Source organism: Carassius carassius, chromosome 27 (assembly GCF_963082965.1).
Source record: "Carassius carassius chromosome 27, fCarCar2.1, whole genome shotgun sequence".
Classification (NCBI taxonomy): domain Eukaryota; kingdom Metazoa; phylum Chordata; class Actinopteri; order Cypriniformes; family Cyprinidae; genus Carassius; species Carassius carassius.
In genome coordinates this window covers 10,487,976-10,503,195 of record NC_081781.1, presented here as the reverse complement: position 1 = coordinate 10,503,195, position 15,220 = coordinate 10,487,976, and the positions used below count along the sequence as shown (strand labels likewise).

General features: G+C 37.5%; 1 protein-coding gene across 2 annotated transcripts in view; it reads left to right on the top strand.

The window, feature by feature from the left end:
* The window catches only part of sesn1 (sestrin 1), a 41,520-nt gene that overhangs the window by 23,246 nt on the left and 3,054 nt on the right, over window positions 1–15,220 (top strand). Inside the window, exons 1-6 of one of the 2 annotated variants that reach the window (XM_059512606.1) lie at window positions 12,227–12,466; window positions 13,292–13,357; window positions 13,540–13,740; window positions 13,823–14,005; window positions 14,646–14,876; window positions 15,032–15,179. In XM_059512606.1, coding sequence (XP_059368589.1) covers window positions 12,365–12,466; window positions 13,292–13,357; window positions 13,540–13,740; window positions 13,823–14,005; window positions 14,646–14,876; window positions 15,032–15,179 — 931 coding nt within the window. In that variant the 5' untranslated portion in view covers window positions 12,227–12,364. Of the gene's footprint in view, window positions 1–12,226; window positions 12,467–13,291; window positions 13,358–13,539; window positions 13,741–13,822; window positions 14,006–14,645; window positions 14,877–15,031; window positions 15,180–15,220 lie in introns of those variants that run through there. The other variant, XM_059512605.1, reaches the window with a different exon arrangement.

Here is a 15,220-nt window from a genome sequence, read left to right as displayed (position 1 = left end):
TTGTCCTTATTTATGTGTATGAGAGCAGGGTCCTTTGTGAATCCGGCAATATCTAGTCCGTGTTATCTGTTAACTGAGGTGACGTAGAAATTTGGCTTGAACCTCCCCTAATGTAGATTGTTGTTGGGGTCATCAAGGTTACTAAACTATCAAGGACATTAAAACTGTCATTCCGAATATGGCATTTCCACAGAAAAACAACAACACCTAAATAAAACACATTCAGGTGAAAGGTTGTCACATGCTTTTCCTGTCATTGCACAAACAAATACAAATGACTAAACTAGAGTCACTGTGGTTAATAAAAGTTATTGCAATCAGTCCGTGCTATTGAATCATCTCCTGGCTAAGATTGTGTTCAAGTCTCAGGTTTTAGACCCTGCTTTTTGTCAAAAGCCTTGATTTTTGCCTGTTAGAATGTTATCAGTCAAAAAGAGCAATAAATGCAGAACAAGTTAGCCTGAGGCCATGCGTAGAAGTCGGACAGAGTGCCAAAAAATAGAAAATTGATGTCCTTGTTGTCCATCTCACTGTTTTTCTTCTCTTTCTCTTTATCTCCGTGGTAATGTGGTATTTACTTGTAGATAATTAGACCTTCATGCATCTGTTGTTGGCCATCATATATCAAGCACAACACAGGCCCACTGAGAAAGACTACAAGGCAGTATGATTGGACAGTAGAGAGACAGTGGAACAAAAAGAGGATCATAGATAAAGAAACATGGAGACTGGGGTGGGGGGACATGAAAGGGAGCAGGGCTCAACAATAAGGATTTTTTATGGGCCAGTAGTTCTGATATGTACATGCCTTGCCTACGTATATTTTCAGAGGCCCCAGAACAAAACAGTTCTTATTATGATTATTTAAATTATTTATTTTCCCAACAATTTAGCAATAGCAGTCAATAAATGTACCAGGAAACAAGTGAATCTCGCAGTCCCTGATTTTGAGCCCTGAGTAGGTTACATTCCTCAATCGCCCCACTGTATCTGAGAGGCTTTCACAACTCTGTCTAGAACAGTTTGAAAATAACTCCATAAGAAAGGCAGTTAAAATAAGGGAGAGGAGCAGGACGCCAAGCCTTATTTTGCCTCTTAAAACAACCGATTATTGCGTTGTGTTAATAGAAAACCAGTGACTTTCCTGAATTTGTTTTGAAAGGTCATCTGTCATCTGATGATCTATAAATGAACGTCCATGCTGGAATGTCAGAAAAGGACCAGAATTGATGCTTTGTGGATTTGTGCTGACATGCACAGTTTATCTGCTTGTAATGTGATCAGTGTTTGTTTTCTGCAAGGGCACATCTCAACCCACCACAGTAGGCCCTACTGTATGTAAACACACACACACACACACACACACACACACACACACACACATACACACATTACTGTAGAAAAGTTCGAAGACCCCATAAAATCTAAATAGCAGTTTGTGTTTTTTTAGGCCATTTCTATATTTAGATATATGCAACAGATGATACAAATGATATATAAACAAATTATATATATATCATTTGTTTGGCCTATTGTAAAAATGCATTTACAGTCTAAATAAAGCTGTGTTTTTATGAATTTAAAGACTTTCCCCTTGAAGTGTGTTTATAATATATTTTGACAGTTCAAACTAGAGAGTTCAAACTAAATATATTTTCAGTTTAAAATAAATATTTCCTTTAGCTGTTCTGTTTACAACACATATATAGACAGGTATTTTTGTGGCCAAATATATATTTTAATACTAAATATACATATTTCCATGCTATATGTGTACAGTATTAATTCTGTTGGCATAAAGATAACATGTTAACATTACAAAACACATGCTTATTTTTTGACACAGAGTTAAGCAACACAGGATGAATGAACAATACTGTGAGTATACATTGCCAATGCCTTTTGCATGTCACATTCCAACTATTGTCCCATTGACAAAACAAGAGAACAAGATCAAACCTCAAGTGTACAGAACCTCTTTATGGTCGGGGTGAAAGGGTTAGTGGAAGAAGTTGAAAATTAATTGATAAGTAAAAGAAAGTAGCAAAAATATATTCTGCCTCGCCTTAAAATAAAGATTTGTTCTCTCTCTCTCTCTCTCTGTCCACACACACCACAGACCTCATGTTTTTTTTTATCTGATACAAAACATGTTTTTCAGCAGGAAACCTTTACAGACAGTGCATCCATTCATACTCTCACACCCATGTGTGTGCACATTAGTAAGCATTGCATAAGAAAAATAAAATGTTATTTTATAACCTCTGTGCATTGTTGCGTTCAATAATAAATCTCGTTATTCAGAAAATGTTCAGGTAAATAATACTAGATAATGTTGTTGACATTAATGAAATGTAGTACCAGACAAGCCCAGCTTTTCCAAACTAATCCAAGCTTTCACACTCTTAAAGATTTAGGTTATCAGCAGGAAATTAAGTTGTGTTTCTTAAGTTGTTTTTTCCCTCTTTCTGTCCCGACCTTTCTTCAGTCGTTCTCTTTAGATGACTTTTCACCTAGTTTTCTTGTTTTTTTAAGTTTTCTTCCCTTCACTGGAATTGCTGCTGCATGTTTTTGGTCAGAATGCTCGATTTAGAATTTTGGCTTTAATTTGAAGTACCCATGAGTCTTTCGGGTGTTAGCTGTTGAGCAAGTCATGTAGTCACAGGTGTTTGCTGTCTTAGTTGTCCTTCGAATGGATAGCTGTACTTGTTTAAAGCAATGTGCTAGTGGATCATTCAATACGCGTGTGGGTTTGTGTTTGGTGTGTGTTTGTTCATTGACCATGTTCATTGCTCATTGTGAAGAGAGGTTGTGGCCCTTGTAAAGGTGGGTTTAGAATTTTGTAGCAAATATATGTACCATTTTATATTTCAGCAAGTTACACCCATAGGTGGCGCTATAAATGAAAATAAAAATCAATCTGTAGGGAGTTGAAATTTGATATGCTTTTTTTTTAATCCTGCAATTACAAGTCCGCAACAAAAATGGCAACCAGGTGCCAAATGTTGATACGCATTCACAATATCTGTTCTGTTAAATTGTTTCTCTTCTTTTTTTGATTCTACCTAAACCCTGATGACTGATGAGTCTATAATAATAATTTTATGATTTTCATCTTTGCTTTTCAGACTAAAATTCATGAGCCATGCTAGTTTGAATGTGTACTTTCCACTGCTGCTACTTGTTTGCTTCCATGGCAGTTTGTTACAGTTAGATTTGCTTCCTCACAAATTCTATCTTCTGTAGAGGTGCTGTGTTTGTATATAGTTTAATTTGGCCGTTGCTTTACAAGTCTACTTTTTCCTGCTGCTGACCATACGGCTCCTCTAAAATGGGCTCCCTAACAGACGGCCATATGTATGAGGCCAATGTATTCATGAAGGGGAGCAGGACATCATTTGTCCTCATTATATTCATTGCGAAAGCATGTCCAGAACCAAGTTTAACACTTCTCTGGCATTCAGAGTTTTTGGCTCATGTCTACCCTATACATTTCTCTCGGCATCTTGTTCAGTATGATCAACATACCGGTTCAATGCAGTTACAGTTAATTTGAATCATTTATAGTAATGTCCTGGCATGTTGTTCAGTTTATGAGTCTGTCAATGATTTATCATGCTGCTTTCCCCCCTCTTTCTCTGTCTGTCTCAGTTTTGCAACATGTTATTCAGTCAGCGAGCTGCTAGTCTGCAGAACCTGTTTCTCCTCTTCTCTCGTATGGAAGGATAGGAAAGAGTCGGGAGGGGGTGGTGTGGGTGTTTAGGGGGAATTTTTGGCACACTTCCTCATTTTGTCTTCATAAATAATTTTCCTTACCTCCTTCTCTCTTTTCAAGCTCATAGCAGCAGAAACAACAGTTATTTTGCTGTACTTAAAAAGAGAAGAAGTGGTTTCGAAAGCATTTACTGTAGAATATGTGAGTTTAAGTGTGTCTGGGCAAAAAGCCGTCCTACTGTATCGTTCTGTGAAACATGACTTTTAGTAAAGTTGTTTCTTCTCTTTCTAAATATAGATGTCAGATTTTTTTTTTCTTAGTGAGGTTGTGTAGTTTCTAATGACTATTTTAATTGGTAAATTAATGATATATGTATTATTGTTTTATTTACTTTTTATTGAATTATGTATTAATTTTAATGTTGTGGTATATATATATATATATATATATATATATATATATATATATATATATATATATACTGTATATGGCCACCACAAGATTGTAATGTGCAGTATGAAACATGTTTATTCACTAAAGACTTGCATTGGGTCCATAATTAATTAACTGCTCAGCAAACAGTGTTGCACAGGTGAGCATGTTAAGGTGGAGTCTCGAGAACATATAGGATAATTCAGACACACATAATAAGCAAAGACTGTGAACCTGCTTACCTTGACATGTTGATATATGTAAGTGACTGACTTATGACTCCTGGCTAGTATGCATGCTTATGCACGTGCACAATTTAGATGAAAATGTGCTCAGACTGCAGTGTTCTGAAGATTTCACAGGTTTTCTGTGTCATTTGCTATAAAATGGTGACATGATATACTGTATCGTCAGGAAGAGAGAGAGAGATGTTGTTTATTTGTGTTATCTAGTGTAAAGCTTTCCACCTGAGTGCATTAAACAGATCATAATTACATTACTTCTCGAGAAGGACATAAAGGGCCATGAGCAGAGTTTTTAGTGCTTGTAAATTATTTCCTTTTTGAAGAATGGAAATTTCTACAGCTGGGGAGGGGAAATCAAGAAACTTACAGTCTCTGCTGGTCTTTCATAAACAATAAAATATTAAGTGGTTTCATAATGACTGTGGCATGGCCTGAGGCCCAGGCCTAGGTGGTTTTGTTTGGCCGTCCAGTTGTGCTTGGGCCTCATCTGATATTGATGAAGAAAGAGGACATGCAGATTGAGTTTTTTAATAGGAGCTTATGATGCTGCGATGTTGTTTCGGATGTTAATGTGTTTCTTCTTCACTATTGCAAGCAAACAGTTCTTAAGAATTTCAGATCTATATCAGTCTAAATCTATGGCTCTGTTCCAAAACTGACATACATGGGCAGCTGCCTTCTATTCTTAGGCATCATTCTAACTGAAATGGAACATGATTTGGAACACTCTATGTGGGCTGTTACTTATTAGACTGTCATTCCAAACCTGTATAACTTTCTTCTTGCAGAACACAAAAGATGACATTTTGAAGAATGTTCGTAACCAAATAGTTTTGATGAGCATTGACTTCCATTGTATAGACCAAAAAAAAAAAACACTTAGAATGACATGAAATTGAGCAAATTATGACAATTTTATGCATTTTATGGTGCACACATATTTGGGATAAAATAGTCCTTTTTATTGATTGTTATTAAGAAATATCAACTATTTTACTAGTTCGATTGATTTTTTTTTTTTTTTTATTGAATGAAATAAAAGACAAGGTTATTTACTTGACCATTAAAGGAACACTCCACCGTTTTTTGAAATAGGGCTTATTCACATTATTTCCTACATTTAGATAGATGGGCAAATGCATTTTTGTGTCAGTGCATGCATTGTTTTAGTTTGACTGGGTCGGCGTTAGCTTAGCTTAGCACAATGAATGGAATCCTTTGTTGCCAGCTAGCATGGCCTGAGTAAAAGAGATCAAAAAAAATAAAAAAAACCCACCTAATTACTTCTTGTGGCCTGCGTATTCACAACGAGTACAAATAGCAATCCGGATTAACACTAGGTGATTTCCTAGGCAGATATTGACTTGGGACTATATTATGGGGAAGCACAGGCGAAGCACTGCTGCTTAGGCGAAGCACTGCTACTTCGGTGCAGAGATATCACGCAACACATGAAATCCCACGAATTCCGTCAACATAGCGGCGTGCAACGCGTCAAAAAAAACAGAAGAAGAAGAACATACCGGCGTGACCTGCACCGAGTGTCTTCGCTTTTGGATGATTTATTTTGAGAAGTTACAGCAAACATGGTTATTACCTGCATAGCAAAAGGTTGTGAGAACAAGCAAAGGACATGCACGAATATAATGTTTCACAGAATTCCACCTAATGTGGAACTGAGAAATAAATGGCTAGCAGCTCTGGAGATCTGTAGTTCAATGCCTCTCAACTAAATAAAGCAGTATCGTGTTTGCGAAGAACATTTTGCACCAGAGGACTACTTTGAAAACACAGGAAGAACAAAGTGCACATGTAAGTTGTCTTTTATTTCTCTTCCTATATAACCTATATTGCCTGTGAAAACATCAACTCTATGTGAATACAGCTATAATATGGGTCGATCTATACATGCGTCATGATTAAAATAATCACTTACTCTGTGGACAGCTGTCCATTTGGTCCATTCGGCGTGGGGCGTTTTTTCCAGTTCACTTTGTCACACCGGAAAAAAAATCGAGTACTGCAGAATGGATCAGCGCCGTGAAATCCTCTGTAGATGTGACACAACTTCGGGCACGCTCATCTTGATCTGACGTGTTGAGCCTGGTCATCAATGGCATAACATGTCCCACTCTCTACAGCATAGACACTCTATATCCGTCGGCATAGATTGGCATATTCCCCCAGATTCACACCACCAGTTCATGTTGGCTCTCATCACGAGCGATCGCAACCTCCTCCTCCTGTCGTTCTATTTCCAAAGCACGCAGCTCGTCTTCTGTAAACTCTGGTTCAAATAGGTATGGTTCTGGTTCTTGACTGTCTGAGAAGTCACCCTCTTCGTCTCTCTCAAAATCAGCCATGTTCATCGCCATTCGTGTACTGTAAGGAAAATAGCCAGGCAGCTACTATTCACGCCGGTATGTTGACGGAAGTCGTGGGATTTCATGTGTTGCGTGATATCTCTGCACCAAAGTAGCAGTGCTTCGCCTAAGCAGCAGTGCTTCGCCTGTGCTTCCCCATAATATAGTCCCAAGTCAATATTTGCCTAGGAAATCGCCTAGTGTTAATCTGGATCGCTATTTGCACTCCTTGTGAATACGCAGGCCACAAGAAGTAATTAGGTGGGTTTTTAAATTTTTTTGATCAAACTAAAACAATGCATGCACTGACGCAAAAATGCATTTGCCCACCTATCTAAATGTAGGAAATAATGTGAATAAGCCCTATTTCAAAAAACGGTGGAGTGTTCCTTTAAGATATTTAGAAATTGTTTATGAAAAGTATGTACTTCCTAACAGTATTCATAAGAGTCGTAATCTCATATAAGAGCAGATTAATTGATATTTATTAGCATATGTCACCAGTTTATCCTGTCATTCCCATATCTGCTGCCCTGCCCTCAGTGGATTGAATATGTCATGTCCCTATTCTCAGGTTTGATGTTGTATGATAGATGCTGAAGTTCAGTGACACCCATTATTGTTTTTTTCCAAGATTGGTTATGTCAGATCGGGCAGGCATTCAAAAGATCATCATTGCTATAGCTCTCCACAGCTGTGAACTGTGGATAAAAAGAAAGGTGATAAAAAAAATAAATCTGTAACTCTGTTTCTTACTTATTTTTGTTATTTATTTTTGTTTTGAGGAACAGTGCTCTCTTGTCTAATTGAGGAAGTGTTGTTTTGTTTAGTTTGTGGCACCGCTGCTAGACATACTTATACAAGCAGTACTTATTTCCAGAGGATGGTAATGGCTCGCCATATAGTTAAAAATCATAATTACATGAAAACTCAATCAAGGGCTGATGCAGAGAACCTTTCAGTAAACCACACATCTTTATCAGTCATGATCATTAAACCATATGTATTGATCATCGCTGTTGTAAAGCAAAGTCTGCTTATGTTTCACATCAGATGATAAGGGACAGTCATTAATTCTGTAGCACTGTTTTATACTGAGCTGAAGAAGAGGTTTTTGCCTTTATTTACAGTATGTTAAAAATATACATATTGGATTGTGTGTGTGCTATACCCCCTGTATTTTAACAGCTGTGAACACTCCCCATTAACATAACATCCACGGGAACTTTGGTTTCCTCACGTGCAAAACAAGCAGATCTGCAGCTACACAGCAAGAGAGGGAGAACGAGACATAGAATAGAGAGAGACACTGGCCCTTAAAACAGTATTTGGACACTTAAGCCAGACTTTAAAATGTCTGAATGTCATTGTTTTAACTAAAGAAATGTCATACTAAATGGCATTTGTTGGAAATAAATATACCACAAGCACACTTTTCATGCATAATATTTCACAAAAAGTGGTTTGTTAAGTTTAAAATTACAAAAGAATGGATATGTTGTTCAGTATCCGGTTGTGACACTGTCTGCCCCACTACACATAAAAAAAAATTACAGATTATTTTGTTTGCTGATTTGGTGCTCAAGAATCGTTTCTCAACTGAGAGGCACAATTTAATGGCCAAAGATATCCATCTGATTGATTTCAAACACATGGTTATAGCTCCTATCATTTACTTTTTATATATTATTTAATTATTTTGTAAGGGCAAGTAAAAATCTGAACTGTTGGCTGGTAGAAGCAATCCTTATTGTCGAGTCCTAAGTGAATGCATATGCGTGCTAACATGCTGTGTAGTTTGTGCTTTGGGAGTGCCATTTCCTCTGACTGTCTGGATGTGTATGTATGTGTGTGTGTAGTGTGCATTTGTATCGGTGCTCCTAGTGGACCGCACCTCTTTCAGGAAGACAGATGCAAGACTGAGCTGCTCCAATCAGTCCGGTTCTCAGAATACAAGTACTAGACTGAGAGAGGAACATCATGGGAAGTCGGGTGGGAGAAATGACCAGTGACATAGAGGATATAAGGATGAAAGAGCGAGAGGAAAGGTGGATCTGATAATGGAGGAAAGCACTGTTGAATGGATATATGTTTAGTGTCATGAAAAGAGCTATTGAGCTTGCACAGTCTATAGTCACTGAACTCTCTCTGTAATGCAAGGTCACCGGCCTCAGCCAGGCAAAACCACACGCTCAGAAGATACAGAAAAAAGGCTCAAATTAACACACACAAAAAAATAAAGCTACTTGCAAGTTTTTGTTAACTTTCAAAGGAACTGTAATATAATATTAAGTCAAACTATGAGAGAGAATTTGACATTTGTTGATTTAACCAATGCAAATAATTCAAGTCAAAGTCTTATAAATAAAACTTAGGTTCTGGTTTTAGTTCTGCATCTTCCTAAGAATTTTACCTCAGTGAGGAATATTCTTGCATTAACCAAAGCAAATATATCATGATGTGTTGTTTTATGTTTTTATGACAGGTGCTGTTTTACAGTCAGACAGCTTGTTTATGATGTTTTTTGATGATGACACAGTAACCTGCACATTTTCATATTAATATGCAAGATAAACAAAAAAATTGTATTCTCTCACCACTATATATTCTGGACCGTGCATGCAAATAACTGATCCAGTGAGCCCATGCTATGTTAGTCTAAATAATTTGTCCAGCAAATTAGAATGGCAGTGAAGCAACAGATTTTAATGCTATTCCTTAAAATATTTTATCTCTCGTTTTGCAGTTCTTATTGGTCACACATAGGATACTTGCATTGATCTATTTAACAATGGGGACATGTTCAGGCAGGTCACGAATGCTTCAATGGTACATGCATTTAAATGAAAAACACCTTTGCAAAATTTAACGATAAGCATTGATAATGACTAAAATCTAAAGTTGTATCATTGCTGGGAACTGAGAGAAAGAAATACCTCAGTCTACTGCAGAATTAGTGTTTATTTGCCTGTTCCTCTTTCCTGTTGCAATATTGACTTTAAAAGAACCTATGTTTAACACAAACAGAATAATCAGACTTTAATCTTAATAAAAAGACTTTAATCAGTGTCAGACTGAATCCAACAAATTGCAAAAACAATACATTTGGATTGTGGGTCACTGAAATCAGATCTTTCCATTCTTTTCATTATTATTTTTTTCATTGTGCTTATTGTCACACCATATGGTCTAAAGTTCAAGGCTGTAAAGACATTAGCTTGCAACACTTTTTTTGCATACAGAGCAGCAGATACATTCGGCCATAAAAACCTATCACTCCTAGTCATCGAATCTTCATTTCAAAGTTAGACTACTTTTTTTCTTTCAGAGGCACTATGGTGGGGGAGTGAGGGTGAAAAAAACAGATTGGACCCTGAAACTGTTGTTCTGCTCTCTGATTGGCTGACTACTGTTGCTAGGCTTGTCTTTTGTGTTTTTTTCACTCTTTATTCCCCCTGTTCTCTGATAGGTCAGGATGGAACTGGTTCAGACTAGGGCTGTGTCAGGCAACTTTTCTGCCACTTGTTGAACATCCGAAGGCTTGTGGTTTTAGCGTGGCTGTTCGTTCAGTACAAGAAAAACAACAGCGCAGAGACACACATTCACAGAGAGGCACTTCTACAAACACATCCTGTTACTCAGAAAGTGTTCACACAGAAGGTGTTCACCGGCAGAAAGTTATGGAGCCAGAGTTATTGTCAGATGTTGGCTGTTTTTCTTACAGCTCCAAGAAATCAGCATATTCTGTATAGTATTAAATGAATGGATTTTCACACATGAGGAAATACTAAAGAAATCTCCATAGCTGGAATTGTGAGAGTTATATTTAATGAAGCTTTGAGGTTTATATATATATGGCAAAATATTTTAGTTTTAGTCAAATTCATAAAAGTGAAGAAATATGAGGAAATAATATTTCTTGGAAGATGACTTCCATCTGTTATCTGCCATAATTTCCTTGTTTGACATGTTTTACTGATACAAAAAATGAAATTTGATATATTCCTCTAAGTATATCAAATGCATATGTCTGGACATGTTCCGCTTGTGTGATGCTTAAATGACTTCGTTAATACACTGGAAAATGACTTAAAATGGTTCTAAAAGCAAGATTTATGCTTATCATTTTGAAAGCTTTTATGATTAGCTGTGTTTTAGCTTTGTTTCTGCATATGAATGGAGTCTTTCCACTTTTTTATAGTCTATTTACATATATTTCCATATAACCAACTGAGCAGCTGAGCCCAATGTTATGATACGGTGTGGGTACAGTAAAGCCTGAAGTTTGTTCTCAGATAATAGTTATGGCTCTTTTAATAAAGAGAGGAAAAGGGTGCCTTGGGGAGGTGGGCGCAAGGCAAACGCTGACCATTCTCTTCTGTAGGTTTGCTGAGACATGGGGCTCAGTGAGCCTGGTTAACCACCCCCCCATCACCAGAGAGAGTGCTGACTCCTGCTCTGGTCTGTTTACACCCCCTCATCAACCCCCACCCCCCCCCCCCCACCCCCCGATGTAGGATGGTCCCTTCAGACACAATGAACATGCTGAATAGCTACTCTTTATCTCATGAGCAGTGCCAAATCCACACGCTTTGACAGCCTTCTGCTAGTGCATTTCAACATATAGAGGGAAATATAAGACATTATGCTTTTGTTGTGAATCATTCAATTTGTTGGTAAGATTCAAGCTCAACTGTGAACAAAATTCTAAAGTGCATTGCATCAGCTTGACAAATTACTTTTTCCTATTTTAGTCGTTTGAACATCAAGGCACCTGTAGATGTAGTTTTTTTTTTTTTTTTTTTTTTTTTTTTAGAAAATAATCAATCTCTGAGCCAAAAGCGTCACTTTATCTATTAGATGCCTTGACTTGTCCCCTGTGGGGCATATAAAGCTGACAGCAGGAATTGATCTTGGCTTGTTTTTCACAGTAGTCCGTCCATGCCGTCATCCTCAGTTACGTTGCAGGGCTTGTTTACTGCAGTTTGCATTTGCTGAAGGAAAAACATCCCCTCCTACTTGCTTAGGCTACTTAAATCTGTCCCTTTCACCAGGCAGTTGTAATGACAGAAGGTAACAATGATATATAGACTAGACAAATCCTGATTATGTAAATAGGTTTATTGGAAGACCAAGTTAATAGTCTGTTAAATATTAACCAACATTAGAAAGCTTTTCCAGTCATACATTTGAAGGCAAAGAAATGCACCCTATCAAAAGTGCATTGAGATCAGCTCAACATTTCGGAGACATAAATAAGTTAAATATTTAACTGGTTATGGTGTATAAATGATTACAGAATATTATTTTTTGCATGAACTACCGTTTTAAGTCGCCTGTAGGCGCAAGTCTACTTTAACCCCGCCTATTTGGAGTTGATTGGACAACGTATGTTGTTTTCGCAACGCGATTGGCTACTGGGCTCGCCAGTCATATTTACAGCCTGTTATTTACCACAAGAGGGCTAGGAAGAGTGGGTATTCTGTTCGGGAGCTTCAACAGCTGATATGAGCGGCTAGCCTAACCAAATGCCTCAAGGAACAACGGGAGCTAAAACAAATAAAAGATAGTCGATCTATTTTTTTTATTTAGAAGCAGAAAAGCGCAATATGAGGCACGCATCGGCATCTAATGAAACTATGGAAAACTCTTCTCTCACCATGACAGACTTCTTCAAAATGTGCACTCAGTGCGAGCGGCTTAGTAAAAAGGTAAGAAAGCAAATAAGCGCTTGACACCGAGTTTATCTAAAAACAGATGTGCTTTTAGTTAATCTGTTTTCCTAGTCTATTTTTTTTTCATTGATTTTTTTAATATTCTCCGTTTATTGAGTCCGTTTGCTGCAGTGCAGTCAGTTCTTTGTACTTGCATCATGAACACTGCTTGCTTGTTTTTCTTCTGTCATCGGATCAATAAACGCTCGTCTTTTATCAAAAACTGACAGTATTAAAGTCAGTGTCACATCGTCGAAATGCTGTTGTTTTTATTCAAACAACGCACTAAAATCATATATGCAAGATTACCATTGTGTGGAACTGATGTATATTGTTGCAAGAGGACAGACTGAATTGCTCACAGCATCAAGTTAATAGTATTCAGTCGTGTATTTCTAAAGGATTGCTTGCATATTCCTGTCTGAGTCAGCTATTTTGGCATGATTGTGTCACTGGTATATTGCTAACTCAGACAACCTTTTTGTTCATAGTGAATCTAGGTTGTTTCGAATCATTCTCTTTGTGCTTTTGACAGCTTCTATACTATCAATAACTGATGAATGATGTTCAAGGTCTTACTGTTGCTACTGATTGCATTAAGTATTATGTATTATGAAGAATTTTTTTTCTAATCCATGCCAGAGAAAATTCTAGAACCAGCCACTGATATTTGAGCTGAGGAAGGATGTTGTTTTAAAGAGCTCTCTGTCTGATGCCAGTATTTCTTCGATATAATAATCACAGCTTCATGCCAAGTGCTTCTCTCTGGTTTTGACACGTATGTCGATCATGTAATAATGTTATTGATTTTGATCTTTTTAGGACGTTGGAGTGCGAATCCCCAGACCGGTGGGAAATGGACCAAGTAGATTCATTCCAGAGAAAGAGGTTAGTGTTAAAAACAACCCTGCCAGATTTAAAGCTGGCATGAATCACACTCATTATACTCAACCATTATAACCCACCCACCCCACACTTTTTATTCTGGCATTAAAAGGGTTTATCATGACATTCTCTAGTGAAACTGAATTCCCAAGGTTTACATTATCTTTATTTCCCTGTTGTCCCAGATACTTCAAGTAAGTAAATTGGATGAAAGAATACAGTCGATTTTTGAGGACGCCTTTGCAGTGCTCGGTCGCCTTGACAACATCTCCTTAGTGATGGGGTTCCATCCTCAGTATCTAGAGAACTTTCTTAAGACACAGCATTCCCTGCTTCTGATGGACGGTCCATTGTCTCTGCACTGCAGACATTACATAGGGATAATGGTGAGATTGCAGACTCTATTTTTGTATGCAACTCAAAAATCACATTAATGGATTTTTCTAAATGCACATTTGTCTTTAACAGGCTGCTGCCAGGCACCAGTGCACGTATCTGGTCAACCTGCACGTGAATGACTTCCTGCAGGTCGGAGGTGATCCCAAGTGGTTGAATGGTCTGGAAGAAGCCCCACAGAAGCTGCAGGCTCTTGGGGAGCTCAATAAGATCCTGGCCCATCGCCCCTGGCTGCTCACCAAAGAACACATTGAGGTACATACAGTGATTTGAATGATCCTATTCTCTGATGAGCATAAATTGAATTAAAAGTCAGTTCATTTATTAAAATCATGTTGATCAAATTGCATAAATTAAAAGCATGTTAATTTCTGAATAAATATTTGTTTGGATATTATTTGGTGTTCCTAATATGAAAAATGTCAGGTAGAAACAATGTCATAAAAAAAAGGCCAATTAAAGATTCAAATTCTTCAAAAAAAAAGTTGTATTTAATAGTTTTGTAATATTCCTTGGTGATGATTCACAGCTTAATATTTAAAAATATTTGGCAAAATGTATAATCTAAAATTGGGATATTCATGAATAAATAATTCATAATATTTGCTAAATAAAGTCCTTGCCTTAAAAAAAAATGTAAATAGTAAATAAGTTGTGTGCACTCACTTGTATTTCCTGTGTATGGAAAATTTGCTATTACTTTATACTTGATGGTTACGACATGAGTCATTAAACTGAAACTTTTCTTGAAAATGTTTTTTAAAACCACCTGAAACCAACACGAATATCAAGAGTACATTTCTAAGAATTAGACTTTTCAAATCTTTTTCCTTTTCTTTGTTGTGGACACTATTACATTTCATTGAACCTTACATACATATATATATTTTTACAGCGTCTACTGAAGGCAGAGGAGCACAGCTGGTCGCTGGCCGAGCTGATCCATGTTGTGGTGCTACTTACGCTCTATCACTCTCTGGCCTCCTTTACATTTGGTTGCGGCATCAACCCTGACATCCACACAGATGGAGGACATACATTCAGGCCGCCCTCGCTCAGCGGTTACTGCGTTTGTGACATTGCTAATGGCAACGGTGTCCTGGAGGAGATGTTTGGGAACCAACAGGTGAGACAAAGGGAAATTTCTAATATTTTCTTGTCTTCCATCCAGTCGTCCTGAAAAGGGATCTGTTGAATGCACGGAGTGCACAGTTCAAATTCCTGACCATAGAGTGTACATAAGCTTGTGATGACCTAGATTCCTTGTATGCGTGTGTTTAGGTATCGGAGTTGTCTGGTGAGGTGGAAGTGTTGATGGAGAAGATGAAGCAGCTCCAGGAATCTCATGACGAAGAGGAAGCCAGTCAGGAGGAAATGGCCACTCGTTTTGAGAGGGAGAAGACCGAGAGCATGCTGGTGGTAACCTCAGGTAGATTTTTATACATTTTTTTTAGGTTTGTTTTAAACAAC